This window comes from Orbicella faveolata, unplaced genomic scaffold, assembly GCF_042242905.1.
Source record: "Orbicella faveolata isolate gen_17 unplaced genomic scaffold, um_ofav_v1 contig_34, whole genome shotgun sequence".
Taxonomy (NCBI): Eukaryota; Metazoa; Cnidaria; class Anthozoa; order Scleractinia; family Merulinidae; genus Orbicella; species Orbicella faveolata.
In genome coordinates, this window is record NW_028301563.1 from 19,390,020 (window position 1) to 19,411,657 (window position 21,638).

General features: G+C 38.7%; 1 protein-coding gene, 1 long non-coding RNA gene and 1 pseudogene across 2 annotated transcripts in view; 2 read left to right on the forward strand and 1 right to left on the reverse strand.

The window, feature by feature from the left end:
* The first annotated feature begins 7,378 nt into the window (after nucleotides 1–7,378).
* Nucleotides 7,379–8,958, forward strand: LOC149105175 (uncharacterized; annotated as a pseudogene).
* A 1,751-nt stretch (nucleotides 8,959–10,709) lies between these two features.
* On the reverse strand, nucleotides 10,710–13,130 carry LOC149105176 (uncharacterized). Its single transcript, XR_016201361.1, has 2 exons — nucleotides 12,567–13,130; nucleotides 10,710–12,312 (listed from the first exon to the last, which is right to left on the reverse strand). It is a non-coding gene; the product is annotated as an uncharacterized LOC149105176 (long non-coding RNA).
* LOC110068142 (hemicentin-2-like) overlaps nucleotides 12,002–21,638 on the forward strand; it is a 206,275-nt gene continuing 196,638 nt past the window's right edge. The window contains exon 1 of the mRNA XM_089271128.1: nucleotides 12,002–12,340. Within this exon, the coding sequence (XP_089127254.1) occupies nucleotides 12,014–12,340 (327 nt within the window). The 5' untranslated portion in view covers nucleotides 12,002–12,013. The remainder of the gene's footprint in view (nucleotides 12,341–21,638) is intronic.

Here is a 21,638-nt window from a genome sequence, read left to right on the forward strand (position 1 = left end):
TGACCAACGAAGTTTCCCCCGAAGTTTCTTATTCCATTTATTACTCTTCTCGTCCCCTCAGTTGTATATTTTATTCCCGCTTGAAAGGAAAGGAGGTAAGATGGCGGTCAACAGTCCACCAGAATTGAAATAGTCCTTATAGCAATGCAAGACAGAAAAAAAGTCACACATTACTCAATCTCAATAAAAAATGATGTAATGACAACAATTTATTTTACAAGCGGGAACGTGTGAGTCTGACTTAGTGTCACTCGTCCCTTTTATTTACAAATTCACGAGTGTAGCGGCACAACCCTTCTTAAAAATTTCTTTCAAAAATGACAGTTTGTTAATTACTCTGATCTTAAGGAAAAATTTAATGAGGCATCAATGATTTCTTGTTTCCTCGTTTTCTCATGTATAGACTTTCCTGTTTTCTTTTCTAAAAGTGTGATAAATTCAGCAACCTTTTTCTTTTCACTGACGTCTGCCCCTCAGGTCCCTCATTGTTGGCTGGTCGGCGATAAATTGGCCCGCATGAAGAACCATCGCGTCCCTCGAAGAGGAATCAGAGAACAGACAACGGATAATTTTATTTAAGCTTACATTCTTGAGGATGAGATTAGCCAACATTTCGAGAACATGCTGAGAACATACCAAGGCTATGAGCCAGTTAAGAACGTCTTTATTTTCCTTTTTTTAGTAGTACAAATGACGGTAAAATAGATGTACCAGAACCAGAGGAAGCCGCAAAAGCATGCGACAAGCAACTTGATACCTTATCACAGCAAAAAATGTACTTTGATAGGTTTCCTGGTCACGTCCGTCGGAGTTGATTTATTGAAATACGATAACATGTAACTTATCGCCAAAAAATAAGAGCGTTCAGCCTCCGCTCCAAACTTAAAAAGAGTGTAACTCAAATCGGTACTACAGCGGATGCAGTATAGGTTTACTTTCTTAAGTATGAACAGGTTATGTTAGCCGACTAACACTTACCATCTTGTCAAATAGTGACTGTTTGGTCTTGTCTGCCAGGAAGATTGGCAAAATTACCGTATCAGTTTGATTCCCAAATACAAAGAACTACTAAGAAGGAAAATAGTAACTTACGGTGTCAAACTTCGAAAGTTTCCCCTCTAAATAGCTGGCCAGCTCTTCCATCAAATCAACTACTTGGGAATGCCTCGTCACAAGCTGTCAAACATAGAATGCTGTTAATAGTGAAACAGGGACTCGAGACTTCATACCGAGCGGTTTTGATGGGCCATTTACGCCATTTGCTGCCGGTTAGTCACTATGGTCTGTTATCAGCTGCTCTAACGAGCAGCTGTTTCGTTCGCGCTTGGGATCCTCGTACAAAGTAATTCAAGCCGTACTGGATGTAGCTGCGAAGAGGCTCCCGGCGAGGACGGAAAAAAAATTCGGCAAGCGCGAAACAGATGAATTCGGAGAGCGAAGCGATCGGGGCGGGGACAGGGGAGCCTGTAGACTTTGTTTTTGATGTGCCTATTTGCCCTTGGTTATTAGCCTTTAACAAATCAGTCAATGAGGTAATTAGACCTGTCAAGAAGCTACATTTTCTGTACTTGTAAACAGTTCTAATAGAGCTAATCAAACAGCCGGGCCCGCCGTCATAATATTGAGTGCAAGTAAACAACAGTGGTCAATGACTGTTCAGTTCCTATGGTGACTGGCTAATTAACCCAATTCTCGAACGTCGGACACGGACAAAGTTACCACAGACGTAGCCTCCTAATAACACAACATAAAGTGCTCTTCATAAAGACGAGTGAATTAAAGAAAGGTCGAGGGAAGAGAACTGCAAATCTACAAATGTCACGAGCCGTAGGACTCAAGTGAGCCCGTCAACCCCATTTTAAACGGGCGATGGAAAACACGCAGTGTAGCCTGCGAACAGGCTCCCTGCGATCCCGAACGTACCACCGTCCCGCCCCGATCGCTTCGCTCTCCGAATTCTTCGGTTACGCGCTCGTCCGCGAGCTTTGCTCGCCGAATGTTTTTTGTTTTTGTTTTTGTTTTTGTTTTTTTCTTTTTTCACCCTCGCCGGGAGCCTGTTCGCAGACTTCATGCGGTCAGATGAGGTTCCCAATCGCAAATTGCTTTATTTCCTCGCGCGATAAATGGGGGAAAATTTCCAGCTAATTGAAAAGTTGACATTTTTACTTTTCAACACCTCATTAAACCAAAGATGGGCTAAAGAGGCTCGTTAAAGATATTCTTACAGGCCCTCTCCCTTCCCTATATAGGAGCCCCTGTCCGAACTAGGCAGACCCAAAAGCCTCGAGCATTTATACTCAGGCTAGAACGAGATAAGTATACTACAAAGTACAAATGAACCTATACAATACTGTCATGTCAGCATGTTTTCCCGAAAGTCTTAATAAAAACAAAACAAAACAAAACAACAACAACAACAACAACAACAACAACAACAACGAAAAAAACAAAACAAAAAAAAGTTGACATTTTTACTTTTAACAGCTCATTAAACCAGAGATGGGCCGAATATGGTCGTTAAAGATATTCTTACAGGCTCTCCCCTTTCCCTTCCTCACCTGAAGTTCCCCCCCCCCCCCCCCCTACTACTGGAACAGGCTAGCTGTAAAACTGATGGATTGGGCTCACTTTTGCACCTTCTTCAATGTTTCCGAGATGATCCCGAATGTAGGAGCCCCCTTCCGAACTAGGCGGACCCTAAAAGTTTCGCGCATTTATATTCAGGCTAAACCGAGATAAATAAACTACAAAGTACAAATGAACTTACATAATACTGTCAGCATGGTTTCCCGGAAATCTTCATAGATAAAAAATGAAAAAAAAAAAAAAAAAAAAAAAACGCTGAAAATGCATTTAAAACTGAAACACGTGATTTAACTCATGGATTGTAAGAATGACTCCATTAACAAGTTCAAGCGCTAAAGCTAGTTTGGAATTTAAATTCTGACACGAAACCCACTCTAATGTTGCAATATGAAATAATGACCAGCAAATTTGTCATATTTCTTTTCTTTCCTGGCTTAAAAAAGAGACCCTTCCTTCCTCTTGTCTCCATATTGAATCAAATATCTCCCTTCCCCAAAACAACAAAGATACAACCAACAATGAAAACTCTGAATCCACCCCTCCCAGAAAAACAAAAACAAAAACAAAACAAATTAAAGAAAAACCGATGACTAGTAATTTGCTAAATACAAATGAAATTTGTTTGACATTTTTCAACGCCCTGTTTTAAGTCCTTTGTACTTAATCGTGTAGCTATAATAACAGTTCCTACACATTGATTTGCTAAAACATATTTCTGTATCAATTTTCTTGTTATTGAGATACCAGTAGTGGCCACACTTCCACTTCCAATGCGTTTATATTTTCACTCCGCAACAAAGAAGGTCTTGGACCATTTAAGAGCATGGTGACGAAACCATCACGTGCAATTTACAGGAGCTCGAGTTATGGTCCAACATTTGGTGGATGGTATGACATCTACATCGCTAACAATGCCAACAGGAACACTTATTCATACACAGACTTTGGCTCATCTTACTTTCTTCCAAGTGGAGTTCAAGACAGGGAAACAATCCTGGCTGGGTCTTACAAATTCACACCTGATGAGGTGGAGGTGTTTTATCTTGGCTGAATCACCGCGGTAGGATGTGGTGATTAAATTATATTTACTTGATGTCAGTGTTGCACTTTATAATCTCTATATATCACGAATGTTAATGGCGGAATCCACAAAAAGACGGGTTTGGCAAGTACATGTAGGTTTGATTATAATGAAAAAAAAAAGCTTGTTCTTTGTTTTAATTTTCAGTCGTTATTTAGTTGGGTACTTTGTTATCTCTTATATCTATGCAAGTGAAAATTCTAATTATTAACACTACTCTACTAAGACAACAACCATGAATAGCTGATACTAGAGATCGTCCGCCTGTTTTAAGAGGTTTTAATGAGCCGGTGGTTTTTACGGCTAAGGAGATTAAGATGTGGTCTAGTTTATGGCTAACGCCTTATTTCTTTTCCTTATGTGGACAAAAGAAATCTAAGAAATTAATTACTATTGTGTAAAAAGGGTAGAAATTAATTTTCATTGTCTAAGAAAATTAGAAATTTATTTTGACTACTGAAAAATATATTGTAGGTCTTTGTCCCATTTCGGGATGAAAAAGAAATACTATGATGAGATATAACTGCGGGATATTAAGTCTCTAGGCTTTTCCTTGTACTACCAAGCAACGACACAAGTTAAAACAAGTCTTGACAAGAGACCTTGCATTGCCTCTTTAACTTTCGTGGCTAATATTTTTCGGCAGTTAACCTTTTGTACGGTTAACGGTTAAAATTTTCCAATAATACGCCTAATGGCTAATTTTTTTTGCCCGTTTTACAGCTAACATTTAACCCTGTGAACCCCATAAAAGAACCCTTTTTAACAGGGGGGGGGGGGGATATTTAAAAAGTATCTCGCATGTTAACGTTTTTCATTAAAATTGCCTCTTCATTACCTGTTTGTTGAATTCTGCCCTGTTGTTGTTTGTTTGCTTGTATTTTTACTCTCTTTGAGGTACGAGGGATTATGGGGGATCTGCTAAAATAAGGAAAACCCGAATACTCATTTTCAGCAATTGAGGTTGTCTTGTACTCATTATCAGTTACTGGTAACCTAATTAATGTAAAACCTTTTGGAACGACTGTAATCTTCACGAACAAATAATCAACAAGAATCAACTGTGTTGGGAAGGCAGCGCAAAGTACAAAAAGGCGAAACACTTACATACGGCTATCGTCTGTGTGAGTGTTTCATTTAAGAAATGATACTAAACAAAAATGTACCGTGTTTCTATCGACTTTAAGTATAAATCTACAAGCGTTTTATCACGAATACCGTACTCTGATTGGCTACGCTTCTGCTATCTATTCTGTGATAGATAGTGAGTAGAGTAGCAATGTTCCCTTGTTAACAAAATGGCGGCTTCTTCTTGGCGTTTTCGACGTGTCTGTTAATAGGATTTACATAAAGTTTTGCATGACCGGTAGATTTATACTAAAAAAAAAAAAAAGATTATTCGCTCTCGATTTCTATCGCGTGATAGTTGACTAGGGCTGCGCTCTCGTCAACTTTCACGCGATGGAAATCTCGAGCTGTTTATTATAATAAAGTTTCCACATAACGCGCGCTCTGATTGACCGAAACAGCATGCTTTATCAGAGAACAGAGCACGGGTTGATGACGGTAAGCTGGCTTTCAAATTTTTGCTTTGGAATTTTGCTAAATTTGACGCAAATTAAACATCCCCTGTGACTCAGACGAACGCAATGGAAACGAGCTCTATATCTGTAATAAATATGGCTCACGGAGACCATTGTTAGCGGCAGTAGTGTTAAAACTGTTCTAAAATAACAAGTTTTGCTAGATTCCCGCCGAAAAAACACGAAGCGAATTAAAAAAAAAAATTCTCAACCTAACCATAGCCGTCTCAAGTTTTTCCCTTCACTTCTTTCGTGCTCTACCGCTTCCTGCGTGATTTACAACAGAACAGAGCACAGTCGAGGCTTCTTTATTTGTTAACTAGAAACACGGATTTTAAACCAATCAGTTCGCAAATTTGCTTTGGATCATTTTCATTGGAACACATGACTCTTTCCTCAGTGTAATTCTGGATAAAGCAATCTACCCGAACTCCATATTGGCTACATGGAAAACGCGGGCCCGGGGTACCGGAGAACTGCGTTCGGGGTTCAGGATAGGTGTGGAAAACACGGGGTGTGGAAAACACAGGGTCTGATGGAAAACACGGGGCCTTTGTTAAAATATGAGTATTCTTCCCTAAAGCGAGAAGTCCAAATTTTTGTACTTTAAATTGCAATGAATATCAATACAGCTTCTCGGCGTGAAAAGCGTTTCTTGATCAAAAAAAGGAAATTAATCAAACATTTCGTGAGAAAGAAAGCCATTCAAGAGCCAATGTGTTGGCTTTCTTTTGGGGCGTCTATTTTATTTTTCGCCGTACGGTTATTTTAGAAACAGAAATAATGAATGAGTAATAAACCTCCATTAGTTAGGAAACATTTTTCCTGCAAGTAATCCAACAAGAATATAATGTGAAACCCTCGGATTTCGGTACCTTCCAGCACTGGTGCTACTCATCTCAGTGCTGCCACTACATTCTTAAATCAGAATGCGGTGCGCGCGGTCCAATCATATAAAATCGGTGTACGGTGCATACAGGTTAGAATGGAGATTATTCGAGCTGAAATTAACGCAAGCATCTTGTTATGGAGAATGGATGTAAATATTTAAGTTTCTGGAAACTCCTAGAATGTCAAGTCACGCAATGTTTGTGCTAGAACTTTCTACTGTCACGCTATGGAACCTTTTAGAACATTCTACCGAATGATGTAATTATAATGTAATGTTACATAAATAGAAGCTCCAAGAACGTTCTAGAATATTAGATAAATGTATATAAAGAATCATCCAGGTAGTATAGATTGTCTCGTTAGTTCTCGGCAGAGACCGAGAGAAGAAGCTATATAGGCCCAGTTAGTTCTCGGCAGAGACCGAGTGGACAAGCTATAGGGTGTTATTGCTGTTGTAAAAGCTATCGAGGAACTTTGTTTAAGGGCAAGTGGACCGTAAGGAGATTTCTTTGGAGACACCGAGATTTGTTGTGAGTTCGTGTCAGTGGTGACTAAAGTTTAGCAGTAGGATATCACGTGGTCTTTACTGAGAAAACAAACTACCCATTTTTTTTTTTTTTCGTTTTCCATTAAATTTAATGACAGTTCAAATAAAACATGTTTTATTCCTTCCTTTACTTCTGCAAACAGCTACGAGCGATTTTTTTATAGACGGTGGTTTGTTATGCCACAAAATGTAACATTATTTTGAATTATAAAATGTTCGAGTAATTGCGCGCGCTGTGATTGGTCAGTTCGAGTTCATTATAGCTCCATAAAGCACTCTGCTTACGTCACGCGCGTGCATTATAACTCAACATATGCACGCAAGCTACGTCACGAAAATTTTGCCCTGGACAAAATTTGAGAATCAGCTAGTCCGTCCGCCATAATGGCTGAAGAATTTCCACGGTTTCAACTCGGGTTCGAATTCCTGAACGCCGAGAAAAGTAGCAGCGTTAAGGAGTCTCAAAATGAGGCACCTGTTCCAAAGAAAAAACGGTTTGCAGAACTGACAGAAGCGGAGAGAAACCGGCTTTTGGTGGAAACGCAAGCAAAGTCTACGAAGAGCTCGACAAATTGGGCAGTAAACGCTTTCAAAGGTATGAATTTACGTAAACATGACTACAATCCAATACACATCTCAAACACTAAAACTTAAAACCTGTTTTAATTTAAAAGGCAGAATGTCGAAAAAAGCATATTACAATGCTTCCTAAATAATGAGTTATACTGGCTTATCTACATCTTTGTCAACAAAAAGCAACATTTCACTTGTTTATACAATTAAATGTTTTCTAGCAGCTGTTGCGTATATCATTTAACAGTTAACCACTCGAAATACGCTTGCAACACTTAAAGGCTGAGTTGGAAAAAATGTTTTCTTTTCCTAGAATGGGGTGCACAAAAAGTTCCTGTGCTGCCAAAACTAGAGGAAATGAGCGACGAACAACTTGACAACAGTCTGTCACAGTTTTATACAGAAGCACGAAGCAAAACGGGTGAAGAGTACAGCAAGTCGTCCTTAATTACGTTCAGAAATGCAATAGAGAGGCATTTGAACAACCCACCTTATAACAGAAGTTTGAAGCTAAATTCTTCAACGTTTTCAAATTCCAACCGTATGCTGAACGCCAAAATTAAGAGCCTGAAACAGCAAGGGAAGGAAAATGTGCAGCACAAAGAGGCCATGCCAGTTGACGACTTGCAGAAATTGAAAGCTGATCCAGTATTAAGCCTTGCAAATCCATGGTCTTTGCTGAGAAACGTGTGGTTCCATGTTGTTCTCTACTGGTGTAGAAGAGGTCGTGAAGGGCAGAGAAATTTGAAGCCGACGAGTTTTGCATTTGAAGTAGACGAGCAAGGCAAGCGCTACGTTACTATGACCCACGACGAGACCACCAAAAACCATCCCGGTGGATTTCAAGACCGATCCAGCTTTGAGAAGACGGCTCGTATGTACGAAACAGAGAGTGAGAACGACGGCTACCGAGCGCTGAGCTTGTATATCTCCAAGCTGAATCCGAAATGCGAAGCCTTATTTCAGCAACCTCGACGCGACTGGAATGAATCCGCCATCACACCCGAAATCTGGTACGAAAACCGCCCGCTTGGTGTCAACACTCTTGGAAACATGATGAAAGAAATAAGTACAAAGGCCAAGCTTTCCAAAGTTTACACAAATCACTATGTTCGGGCGACAGCGATAACCTTGTGGTCTCAAGCCGGTTTGTCAGATCGCCACATCTGCCACATTTCGGGACACAGAAACCGAATAGTCTCCAGCATTACAATTCTCGTCCGTCGTCTATCCAGCTCAGGAAATGTAGTGATGTCTTGTCTACTGCTCTACAAGGGACCGACCAGACAAAACAGAAATCTCCACAATGCGATGAGCCTTTTAGTCAGCCAAAAGCAGCAGAAGTATCAGGCAGAGTGGTTGAAACGCACAGCCGATCATCCACCACAACGATCCACAGCGAAATGCTTGGCGGCATGTTCAATTCTTGCACAATCGGTTCAATGCAAATCAATCTTTATCCTCCTCAGAGCAAAAGTCAGTGAACTGGGGAACTGCTTCAGCTTTCGAAGATTCTTTTTGCTGTAATAATTTCTTTAGAACCGTTCTGACTTTTTTTTAGAAAACGTTTGTTTCTTGCCACAAAGGGAACGGTTTTACTTTTCATTCAGCATTTAAGCCAATAAAAAGAAAGCATGTACATGTAAGGAGAATACTTATTTTGATTAATTAAAATTCGCAATCCTTTTCTTGTTTAATATGTCTTTATGTTAATGGGGTGGTTTGCATTTTATAAAAGAAATAAAAAAACTTGCCCTTCGTGCATTGTTGAGTTATATAAGCACTTGGGAATTTTTAAGAACACTCGAGAAGTGCGAGAAGCACTCGGCTGCGCCTTGTGCTTCTCTATGCACTTCTCTCGTGTTCTTAAAAATTCCCGCGTGCTTATATAACTCAACAATGCACTCGGGCGCGTTTTTTAATTCTATAGCAAAGTACAACATAAACTCGAATTGAACACTGTGTGCGGGTGGCTAAACTCGGTCGCAACAACCTTCAGCACAGCTTTAGCTATTATTCTTTGATGGTCTAAGCCTTATGAAGTATTTTTTTGTTTGTTTGTTTGTTTGTTTGTTTTTTTTCGGATTCCTAAATTAATAAATTGCTAGCGCTGTTTATTTTACCATTGATAAAAGTAGAGGTAAGGTGGGAGCCGCGAAAGGTTACAATATTCCCAATTTTTCAGAATTGTGAAAAGACAAGTTAAGCTGAAGTGGTTGTCAGATTAGGTGGTAATAGCATAAATGTAGTGTCTTCCTTGCCACTAACGTTACATACATACAGGAGGAGCTTTGAGGAATGATTACTTAATTAAACGACTTCTACTATTTACTTTCACTTGCTCATACATACAATGGTCTGTTGCTTTTCCTATCGTTAAACAACACACACAAACAGAGAGACTGCAGTAAAGACCAGTTAAAAAAGCTGAAAGTGTTTTGCCGTAGATTAAATTCAATTGACCATTTATCAATTAAGGGTAAGAGACTTGTTCGACCGCTGCAGGTGTATTTAGCTCTTAAGTTGTTGTCGCTGTTGTTGTTGTTGTTTTTTTTTAATCCGAGAAAGAAAAACAAACAAAACAAAAACAAAACAAAACACCGACTCTTCTAAACCAAATGATTTTATCGAATACAGTCAACTCTTTCCTAGCGACCACCACCCGTAGGTGACCATTTTTTTGTGCAAAGGTATTGGAGAAGAAATTTTTCTTGTGTCATGTGATCGTGCTTTCGGATATGTTGTATATGTGTTGTTGTTTGATAGCGTTAGAAGATATCAAGTTGCTGTCCGTCCTTGAGTTCTGAGAGACAGATACGGACCTTTTTTTTTAACTGGAGAAAATTTGAACTGGTCATGCGATCAGTAGATTTGTATAATTTGACTGATAGGGGTTTTTTAAGCTTGGGAAGAACGTTAACATATCTGAATTTCCTTCTTTATACATTGAGACCAGAATTGGTACATTTCATGTGTTACATTTTGTGCAAAGAAGTTGTAACAATTCGGGTAAGGGAAGTCGTTACATTTTGCGTCAAAAGTTGTCACATTCTGCGTCAATGACATATTTTGCGCTATTTGCTACAGGGCGTAACGGGGTTTTCTTTCAACAAGGTCTGCGTTCAGGAACGACATGGTCGTACGCGCAAAATGCACATAGGATCCTGGCAAATGTTTTTTAAAAGATTTAGACACAAGTTTGAAGAAGCAATAGAGACAGATCTCTTCGTATAAACTGGCAGTTTATGGTTTCAGGGATGTTGAGTAAAATCGAAGCAGTACTGAAATTTTCCCATAACCGAACATAAAAAGAAAAATATACTAGAAAAGAGTTCCGGAGCACACGAATTATAAAAACAGTCTTCATCAATCTTGTTCTAAGATTTGCAGACAGACGTACATCTTTGTCGGAATGCAAGAATAACTAACGTCCCCAGCCCTAAATAGAGTCAACTTCCATATTTTACCTTTATTTCCGCTTCGTAACGCAGTGATTTTCTAACCGGGCAATATTTCTTTTTTCAGTTTTTCTTTCTTTTTTTCTTTTTTTTCTTTTTTTAAAGTTCTCTTAAATTATGGGACATGTGAAACTAACCCCTACAGCTGTACCTAGCGTACCTGTACGCATTGCTGTCTCTCTAAACTAAATTCAGTAAGTTTGTGCAAACAAATCACCTTAACTATATATTTATTATTATAATTACTATTATTATTATTATTATTATTATTCCCTTCGAAATTACTTTAAAAGTGAATATTACTCTATAACGAAGATAAAAATCCTGTTAAAAACCCTTTACAAATATTAATGACACCTCTACTTTGGAGCCTACAATGGATATGAGGCAACCTTTGGTGAAAGTAAGACAATTTGTAATGAAAACCTAACAGTGAAAAAAAGACAATAGATCCCTGCCGTCATAAGGCGCACGGACCAAGCACGAGACATCGCGTGCCAATTGGGATGCTCTTCAATCGCCGCCTAGTGGACACAAGTCATACTAGAATACATCTTCTATTCGTCGAAAACAGTAGTCGCCTTTATCCAAAGCTTTTTTGTACGATTCCAGAGCGCAAAAGGCCTCGGTTTAGTAGGAGAATGGCAGGTTCTTGCAGCCTTCAGGTAATCCTAGGGAAACGAAAAAAAAAAGAAAACTATAGTGTTCTGGTGGCCTAAGGGGGACTTGTAAATTAATACAAAATCGTAGCATTGGTGTGTCGCTTCCACTTATCTTCACAAAGAAAAAAAAGAAAAAAAAAAAAAAAAAAGAAAGAAAACGGATTATGAATTCAAGCACTCGGATCACGAGATAAAAAGGGTTCCATGATTATCTTAAATAACACAGATTGACCTGTTGATGATATTCCACATAAACACACTTGCACAACAAAAGACAAAACTGGAGCGATTTTAAATCTTTTTCGATACAGAAAACTGATTACGTAAGGCTAAATTGGATCCAAACAAACCGCAGTCTGTTTCGCTCAGCTCATCAAAATCTGATCCGTCTCGTTGTTGGTGTAAACATAAAAAGAAAACACCGAAAGAAACTGTAACCGATACTCAAACGAGTCGTGCAGAATACGACAACAAATCATTGGTAACATGATTATCATAAAAAAAGAGGTCAACATTGACTTAACATCCCGTGATCGTCTGAAAACCAAAACAAGCTACATCATGTATGATAGATAAAAAGAGGCTGGAGCAAACATCCATCACTCGCGCAATCTACAAGCAGATTAACAAACATGGAGGGCAAAGGCAATAAGAGTTCCAGCGCTCTCCTCTTCGGCCTTTCTTTCAATTTAATTCTAACGTTGAGTTCCCTTGGTTTCACGTGCTATTCTTTACATCGGCTCGACTCGCGACTAACATCAGTTGAACAGGATTTGCTGGTTGTAAATCATCCATCTCAGCTTGCCAAACGCGTGACTGTTAAACCATCATCTACGCATTCGCCTCCAAGTGGATCGCGAAAGAAGGAAGCAGGCACACAGGCTAAGAGAGCTGTCGACAGACCATCGATGTGCCGCAAATGCAGCAGCCCCTGTTTAAACGCAAATCGCCATCAAAATGTAAGTTTTTTTTTTTTCATTGTATGTAGGCATGGAAACCGTATTTCAAATGTAAATGACGTGATCGCTTAGGTTTTCTTTTGTGCGCCGAAAAAAACTGCATTATTCACTGTCCTTGTTGAATTGATCAATAGATTATTTTCTGTAACTAAAATGAATCCGAAAGGAAATTAATTATATCAGGCGTGGGCGTATTCAACATCAGATACATTAACTTTTAACTCACATTGGTCTTTTCTGTCTTTTGCAATCCAAGTTAACTTAGTTTGCATCTTTAAACAATTCATCATTTCTGGATGGGCCCTCCGCTAGACTACATGAGATAGGAACGTGTTTTCAAGGAACTTCCAGAGTGCATGCAAGGATCTTATGATTTACCTCGAGATTAGGGCTCCCTGCTGAGCGAAATTTTACTGAGCTTTTATTAATGTAATCATGTATGAGTTAACTTTTGTCGCTGATTTGTTCACATCATCGCATGCATCCATGTTCGCAATTGGTGCCAAGGTTAAAACCACTAACAACAGTAGTGTCACACTGCTCCCGTTGGTCATAACAGGATAATTAACTTAAGATTTTATTAAACGAAGGCATGCATTTAGTTAAGTTGCGTTGACATACCAGGTAACCTTGGAAAGTGTAATTCTCTTTTCTTGTAATTAAATGAAACCGAATGAGTCTGCCAAACTCATGCGCTCTCCAAACCGTCAATTGTCAGGACTTATTTGTGTGGTTTAAATGTCAAACACTTTCGCGTTTATGTCCCTGTTTACTGTACGCGTGTAGGTTCGCATTTGCGTGTTTGTTTCTGTTGGTGTTTGCGTTTACTTATCAGTCCGGTATTATGCCAGTTTTCGAAGAAGCGAGAACAATGCTCTATGTCACGAGCCATAACATGATCACCATGGCGATGAGCATTTTCAAAACATAACAAGATCCAAGATACCGGCCGATTACGCGCTGGCAATATCGGGGTAAAAGTGTTCGCTTTAATTTGGCTTTCATTTCAACTTTTCTATGCCTATTTATAGGAAAATTCTTTGTATACGGATGACAACCATTCTTGTACTAGAATATTGCACGTCACATGCATGTGCCTAGCGCTAATAATGCTAGCAATGTCGATGCAACTGTCATCATTCCACGTGAAAAACAAACAGGTATTAAGGAACAGTTTTTCACGTCTTCACCAGTTTATTCAATGTTTAGTAAAATAAGCCTCGATAAGAAAGTTCTTGTGTTTGCAGTAATTTTTGTCTCGTAAATATCGGTTTTGTTTAGCCTGGTGGAATATTTAAAATTCAAATGTGACACAGTCTTTCCTAAAATTCACAAAGACTGCAAAACCAACGTAATGTAGTCTTAGATATAGTTTTCCTTTCGGATTCTTTAAGCCTTATTGATGAACACTGATAAAAGCTTTCATTTCCTGAATAAATCAGGGATTTTGTTTAAAACGCGTCATTGTTTGTTAATAATCATCCAAAAAAAAAGTCTAACCACTGTTTTGTCGCTGACAGATACTAATTATATTACTTTCTTTTATTACTGCAAAATTCAACATTTTTCCAAATTCCTTGGGCAAAATTAAATTAAAATACCTGTGAACTCGGTCACGCTCATACTCCAGAAGATGTTTTGGAATGGTGTTAAAGGCTTTAAGGCACGTCTAGCCTGTTTATATATTAGTAGAACCAAGAACAGTGGTCTGCTTGTGATGTATCAAATGTGTCCGAATCAGTCATTAGCCTAATTGTCCTCAAAGTACAGCTATTAAAAGTACAATTATCTCAGAGTATTGTTTTTGTTGTCATCTTAAAGCTTATGTTGAAAAGGGGTTTGCGAAACACAGAATATCTGGACACTGGGACTATTTCACGAAGGGCATTTCTCTCCCCATTTTTCCACAAATTGCTAATTACAAAGGTTTTTCAAAATTCGCCTGGCTGGTTTAGAGTGAGTGTTTCCTTCCTTTATTTTGTTTGACTTCTCAAACAATTCAGTGTGACGCCTCACATCGTTGTAAATGCATGCACTGCTTATTTGAGGGCTGAACTCTAACATTTCTGAAGCCCTGTATATGCGTCGTTTAATCTGGGGCACTGCTGATCATGAAATGTGACAGTGCTAGATCTAGTAGCTGTGGTTATCTCTTTAGACTGCTTACAAGTTGCAACATTTGAACCCCATGGAATATTGAGAAAAATGTAAACTACTGTTTATTAAAAGTTCAACATACAATATTATTATTAGTTTGATTCTTTAGCGCTCTCTTGAACCTGAAAACGAAAAAGACAACAGAATTGATTTAACAGTATCTGTTATCAATAGACATGACAACTTGGACAAATAATGCATTGATCACAACACTTATTTTATTTGACCAAGTCCGGCAAACGGCAACAGATCTTTAACATCCTAATAAATAAGGAATAATAAACAAGGAATAAAATAAACATTGACCCACGTGGAACATACACCATGTAGAAATGTGCATCAGCGCATGTACATGATACATGTGCCCTTATCAAACCTACACTTCAGTCAAATTCCAGCCCTCTCATGCCGATTAAAAAAGAAATTATTTCATAAATCAGCTTTCATGATTCAGCTATCACAGAATAACAGACTCTCACTTTCTAAACAAGACTAACGCAATATAGTGTGAAAACGAAAAAAGACTCGACGTACTCGCGATACATTGTGTGTAAACTTCCAGTCGTTTTTTCTGTCAGACATCATTTCTTATGACAGCTATTTTCAATACGTGGTTACCATTTTTACTGGCTTGTTGCCACCGATGAAACTCTCTCGACACAGCACTGACATATTGTCGTTTCCAGGAACATTAGTCCCGATATCGAAAAAAATTAGGCAAGCTATTGAAATAAAAACATAAAAACATGTACTTACATTTGATGCCCGTCAAAATAGTGTCGTCTTCTTCGACGGCCGTTCCAAAATGACACGGATTTTATCGACTCCCTTTGCCAAACGTTCACAACCCCTACACAAGGAACGATCGAGAGCGAAGGCTTGCCATGAGACTTTGAAAGTCCCAGATATTAAACGATAGAAGCTAGAACCAAGCTTTTCTGAGAGCCCATATTTTTTTCTTGATTACTTTTTGCAATTTTGGCGTGACGTTAGCCCTTCTTCCAAAACAGGTATTCTACCGGACTGGTAACCTGAGATATATATTCTGACAGATATAACCTGACAGATTTATTCCCTGAGGAGATTAAGTTTTTAAACTTGACCTTTGCACGTTCTTGTGACAACCTGTAAATCGGCTAGAATGCGCAATGTCAGAGGCAGTAATAACCACTAATGATAACTTTACCTGTTTTTTAAAAACATTTATTAAAATATATTTTATTCTGCAAATAAGCCTTCTAGCAAGAGCGCGTGGAACGGACGGAAAGAAACATTTGGCAAGCAAAAGGAGGCCGAGCCGAGCGTTGCCATTTCGTTTTGCAAATTTCCCAATGGAGAGCAGGTTTGCAGGCAATAAGCATTAAAAATTCCTCATTTTAAAGATTGCCACTTCTAAAGATTCTCCGTTTAAAAGATTCCCGCTTATAAAGATTCCCGCTTATAAAGATTCCCGCTTTTAAAGATTCCCGCTTTTAAAGATTCCCGTTTTTCTATATTTCCGCTTTTAAAGTTTCCCGTTTTCAAGAATCCCGCTTTTAAAGATTCCCAATTTTAAAGATTCCTACTTTTAAAGATTCCCGCCGTTAAAGATGCCCCGTTTAAAAAAATTTCCATTTTAAAAATTCCCGCTTTTAAAGATTTCCCATTCTAAAGATTCTCCATTTTAAACATTCCCCATTTTAAAGATTCCCGCTCTTAAGAGGCACCCTCTGTAATTTTCAACCATGGCCGTTTGGACCAGAAAAAATCAAATTCCTCAAACTTTCTCAGATGAATGGTCTAGATAAGTGATTCACAAAAATATAACTTTCAGTTCAATTCGATTCGTATTTTAGCACTGGGGCCACCATCTTAGTTTTGCTCCTCTGAGAGGGCTTTCAGCGGCCATTTTAGGGCACATTTTTAACAATTTGCCATACAAAGAAAACGATCTAAATCCGGGTAAAAACCGTTTATTCGAAACCAGCAAATGTTTCTTGTTACATTGAGAGGCTGTTTTGGCAATTTGATCATCACCTGATTTTTCTACAGAATTTTAAAATTCTTCCCTTTCGGACTACCCATGAAGCGCCATAAAAAAGGCGAAGTTTAAAGGAAAATATCGCCAAAAGTACATCACTTGAGATCCCAAAACTACCCTCCACTTAAAGAGCAATGTCTCACCTGTAAAAACATGCAATACAATTTTGGGGCAGTTAAAACTGCAAAATGTTAGAAGAAGAAGTTTAAGCTGTGCTTTTGTGAACAAAGACCGCCGTCCTAATTAGCATAATAACATGAAAATAACGATGCACAGAGAAAATAATGATATATTCCACTTACCTGGCGACATGTCGACAACTGGATGTTCCACGATGCCTCATGTTATATTTCCAGTATGTTTCAGCCACATTTTCGGTGATTAGTGTACGAAATCACTCTCAGACATCGCCACGGTTAAGCAGATTTCAACTCTCCGAAGCCCGCTTCATAACATCTATCAATATTATTTGTCTTTCGCCTCATAAGCCGCCGTTTACAAGAAGTTTAACAATTTGCTGAGATCCTAACTGACCCAGAAGTCTGTTAGCAGCCTTTAAGATCCTCCTCTTAATCGAGGATTCTCATCAAGAACTCGTTTAAGCTCAGTTCTGTTTTGATCTGTTGTGCACCCGCCATTATTCCACAGATTGCGTTACATTTGACAAATGCACATTCCAACGGGTAGGAGTAGGGTGGGTAGGAAGTGAAAATGTAACCGACATTAAAGCCATTTTACGCATTTCTGTGGCTGAACTAGTAACTGGCTTTCCCAGAATGATCTGAGAACGATTTGAACATGAGCTTCTGCTTGCAGGTATTTTCTAGGTTATTTTTGCAGGGTAGGGGGGGGGGGGGGGTCGGGTCGTGTATTAAAAAAACAAAAAAGAAAAAAAGAAAACCATAGACAGTATCAAGTCAAAAGATTATGATCTGTGTATCTTGATCAGCTTTATCAGTTCATCAGTGAGGCCCTATTCGGGGTTTTCAGGATACTGGACATTTGGGTAAAAAATTAACAGGATGCAAGAAATTTAGGGGAAAAATTAATGCGGTAGAGCATGTTTAGATCAGATAAAGCGGGACAGTTGTGTCTTTCGCTGCCGGAAGTGACATCAAATTTTGCAAAAGACAACAGACTGACGAATAGTGCGCAGGAAGTAATGATAAGTGACGTTTTATTGAAACTTCTTTCATTTTCTTAGCCGTTTCACTTTTGCATCAGAAAAGAAAATGCTCAGAAAATTACTGAAGGGAGTTAAGGACGGTACCTTCTTTTTTAGGCATGTTTTAAACGCCAGGCGCGCGCTTGGGTTGGAGCTAGTGACGTAATTAACTACCCTACCAAGCGTGCGACTTAAAAAAAATCCTATTGTGGCCGAAACAAATTTCGTACTAAACTTACGAGCCTGTACTAAAACCGGGATTACCAGAAAAGCAGCATATCGCTAAGCACTAACTGTGAACGGCTTCCAGCTGAAAAACTAGCTTTTATCGTATCCGTAGAAAAAATCATACTGAAATTCAACTGTAGATGGCATAATGCGCGCGCAAAACAACTGCGAGAGACGTCAATGTTTAACTTACTTGGAAAGTAACAGGAAAAATGTAACGGACACCGACAAAGTTTTCGAAAGGATGAAACAACTCATTTAACTTTTAACAAAGGGGTGATTACAGCTACATTTTATGATATGAATTGGAAGTGGCAAGCCTATTCGACAAAGCATTAGTTTTTGGCTGTGAGGAAAAGTTATGTAGACTGTATTTTGGCTAAGCCAGAGGAGTGCTGTTGCGACGATTCTGTTATTACATATCAAAAGTGGTTTTTATGTTACCACTTACCACGTAGTTTAAAGATGTTTTTTAATATGTTTAGTTTTCTGCATGTAAAGGCGAACCTTAGGAGAATCTGTGAAGAAATATCTTTACCTTTTTTCAGAAAAATACTACCGTCAGCAGTAGCTAATTATCTCGGAAAAATTAATGACTACCCCCAGTTTTCTTTGTGGATTCTTATAACCCTGGCTAAGATCTACTTTTCCCACGTTTTCTTAATCTGGCGAAAACACCTTTGTATTTTGTAGGCACCATTCGTTATGAGCCTGACGCACCCCACAGCCGCTAATGTCGTTCAGTTCTGTGATGGAGCACAGCTGCATGTCTGCACAAGACTGGTTTTCAACCCTATGCAGCGCGCTTTAAAATACCCGCATCTATCAAGCAAAGCACTAATGTTGACGCTTAGCTTTTTAAAGAATTAGGGATACGTTTAAGGCACACAAGTTGAATGAATCATAAGCAATTGGATGAGTTAACTGACACTTGTCAAAAATATCTGCAGCTTGATTCTCAGCGGTTGTTGTGTCTTCTTGGAGGACCTTCTCCTGTCTGTTTCTGAGCTTTGAAGCCATTCTCGAGAGGAAGGATTAAACGTGGCAAGGAGTCAGGAACTCATCACAGGTGAACCGCCTAATTCTGGCCTCATCTTTTGAGCGCCTCCTCTTTTGTGCTACAGTAATTGCTTCGACTTTTATGGCCGTTTCCTGACCCAAGAAAAAAACTTTTCTTGCGCACTGCTTGTCAGTCTGTTGCCTTTCGCAGCATTTGATGGCATTTCGGGCAGCGAAAGACACAAGTATAATGCTGAACAAAAAAAGCACAAGGAAGAGGCTTTCTATTGGAGTTCTATCCGTATTCTATTTGTTATAAATGAAAATTCCGTCAAAAACTAATGGCTGTCGATGAGATTAGGACAGTTGTTTACAAATATAGTGTGGAATATTGTGCCTCGATCTCTTTGCAGACACAAAGGTTACCATGTAAGAAATTCGTGTTAAACGGTACAGAATTCGGGACACATTTCATTCTGTGTTTATTTCTCCAGCCCCGTCTTTATCTATCTATTCAGTGTAACAAGTGTGGGCTTCGAAATTACTAACAAGGAGCTGCGTTACCTAACCTTAAGACCCCTAAAATCTGATACAAAACTTTCATATTCCACCGTGATATAAGTACTAAGAGTCCAGAATAAATGCTCATAGCAGTTGACATACATTTATTTTATCCTAAACAGCTGACCATTGTTGAGGCCCCATTGTGGGAGCGGGGGAGGGGTGTCGGTGTATCCCTTATCCTGTTAATTTTTGTCCTAAATATTTTGTGTCCTGTTAAATCCAGCTAAACGATTTCCTACTCAATTAATATCCTGTTTTATCTGATCTAAACATGCTCTAACCCATTAATATTTCCCCTAAATTTCTTGCATCCTATTAACTTTTTACCCAAATATTCAGTATCCTGAAAACCCCGAATAGAGCCTCACTGATGAACTGATAAAGCTGATCAAGATACACAGATCATACTCTTTTGACCTGATACTGTCTATGGTTTTCTTTTTTTTTTTTTTCTAATACACGACCCCCCCCCCCCCCCTACTTACCCTGCAAAAATAACCTAGAAAATACCTGCAAGCAGAAGCTCATGTTCAAATCGTTCTCAGATCATTCTGGGAAAGCCAGTTACTAGTTTAGCCACAGAAATGCGTAAAATGGCTTTAATGTCGGTTACATTTTCACTTCCTACCCACCCTACTCCTACCCGTTGGAATGTGCATTTGTCAAATGTAACGCAATCTGTGGAATAATGGCGGGTGCACAACAGATCAAAACAGAACTGAGCTTAAACGAGTTCTTGATGAGAATCCTCGATTAAGAGGAGGATCTTAAAGGCTGCTAACAGACTTCTGGGTCAGTTAGGATCTCAGCAAATTGTTAAACTTCTTGTAAACGGCGGCTTATGAGGCGAAAGACAAATAATATTGATAGATGTTATGAAGCGGGCTTCGGAGAGTTGAAATCTGCTTAACCGTGGCGATGTCTGAGAGTGATTTCGTACACTAATCACCGAAAATGTGGCTGAAACATACTGGAAATATAACATGAGGCATCGTGGAACATCCAGTTGTCGACATGTCGCCAGGTAAGTGGAATATATCATTATTTTCTCTGTGCATCGTTATTTTCATGTTATTATGCTAATTAGGACGGCGGTCTTTGTTCACAAAAGCACAGCTTAAACTTCTTCTTCTAACATTTTGCAGTTTTAACTGCCCCAAAATTGTATTGCATGTTTTTACAGGTGAGACATTGCTCTTTAAGTGGAGGGTAGTTTTGGGATCTCAAGTGATGTACTTTTGGCGATATTTTCCTTTAAACTTCGCCTTTTTTATGGCGCTTCATGGGTAGTCCGAAAGGGAAGAATTTTAAAATTCTGTAGAAAAATCAGGTGATGATCAAATTGCCAAAACAGCCTCTCAATGTAACAAGAAACATTTGCTGGTTTCGAATAAACGGTTTTTACCCGGATTTAGATCGTTTTCTTTGTATGGCAAATTGTTAAAAATGTGCCCTAAAATGGCCGCTGAAAGCCCTCTCAGAGGAGCAAAACTAAGATGGTGGCCCCAGTGCTAAAATACGAATCGAATTGAACTGAAAGTTATATTTTTGTGAATCACTTATCTAGACCATTCATCTGAGAAAGTTTGAGGAATTTGATTTTTTCTGGTCCAAATGGCCATAGTTGAAAATTACAGAGGACGCCTCTTAAACATCTTTAATTTTAAAGATTCCCCATTTTAAAGATTTCCCGTTTTAAAGATTCCCCATTTTAAAATTTCCCGTTTTAAAGATTCGCGCTTTTAAAGATTCCCCATTCTAAAGATTTCCCGTTTTAAAGATTAAAATGAGGAATCTTTAAAACAGGGAATCCTTAAAAGCAGGACTCTTTAAAATGGGGAGTGTTCAAAAGCAGGACTCCTTAAAATGGGGAATCTTTAAAAACGGAAATCTATAAAACGGAGAATCTTTAAAACGGGGAATCTTTAAAATGGGAAATCTTTAAAATCGGGAATTTTTAAAACAGGAAATCTTCAAAAACGGGAACCTTTAAAACTGGGAATGTTTAAAAGCGGATTCCCGCTTTTAAAGATTCCCAACTTTAAACGTTCCGGCTTTTAATGATTCCCCGTTTTAAAGATTCCAGCTTTAAAAGATTCCCGATTTTAAAGGTTCCTGCTTTGAAAGATTCCCCGTTTTAAAGACTCCTGCTTTTAAAAATTTCC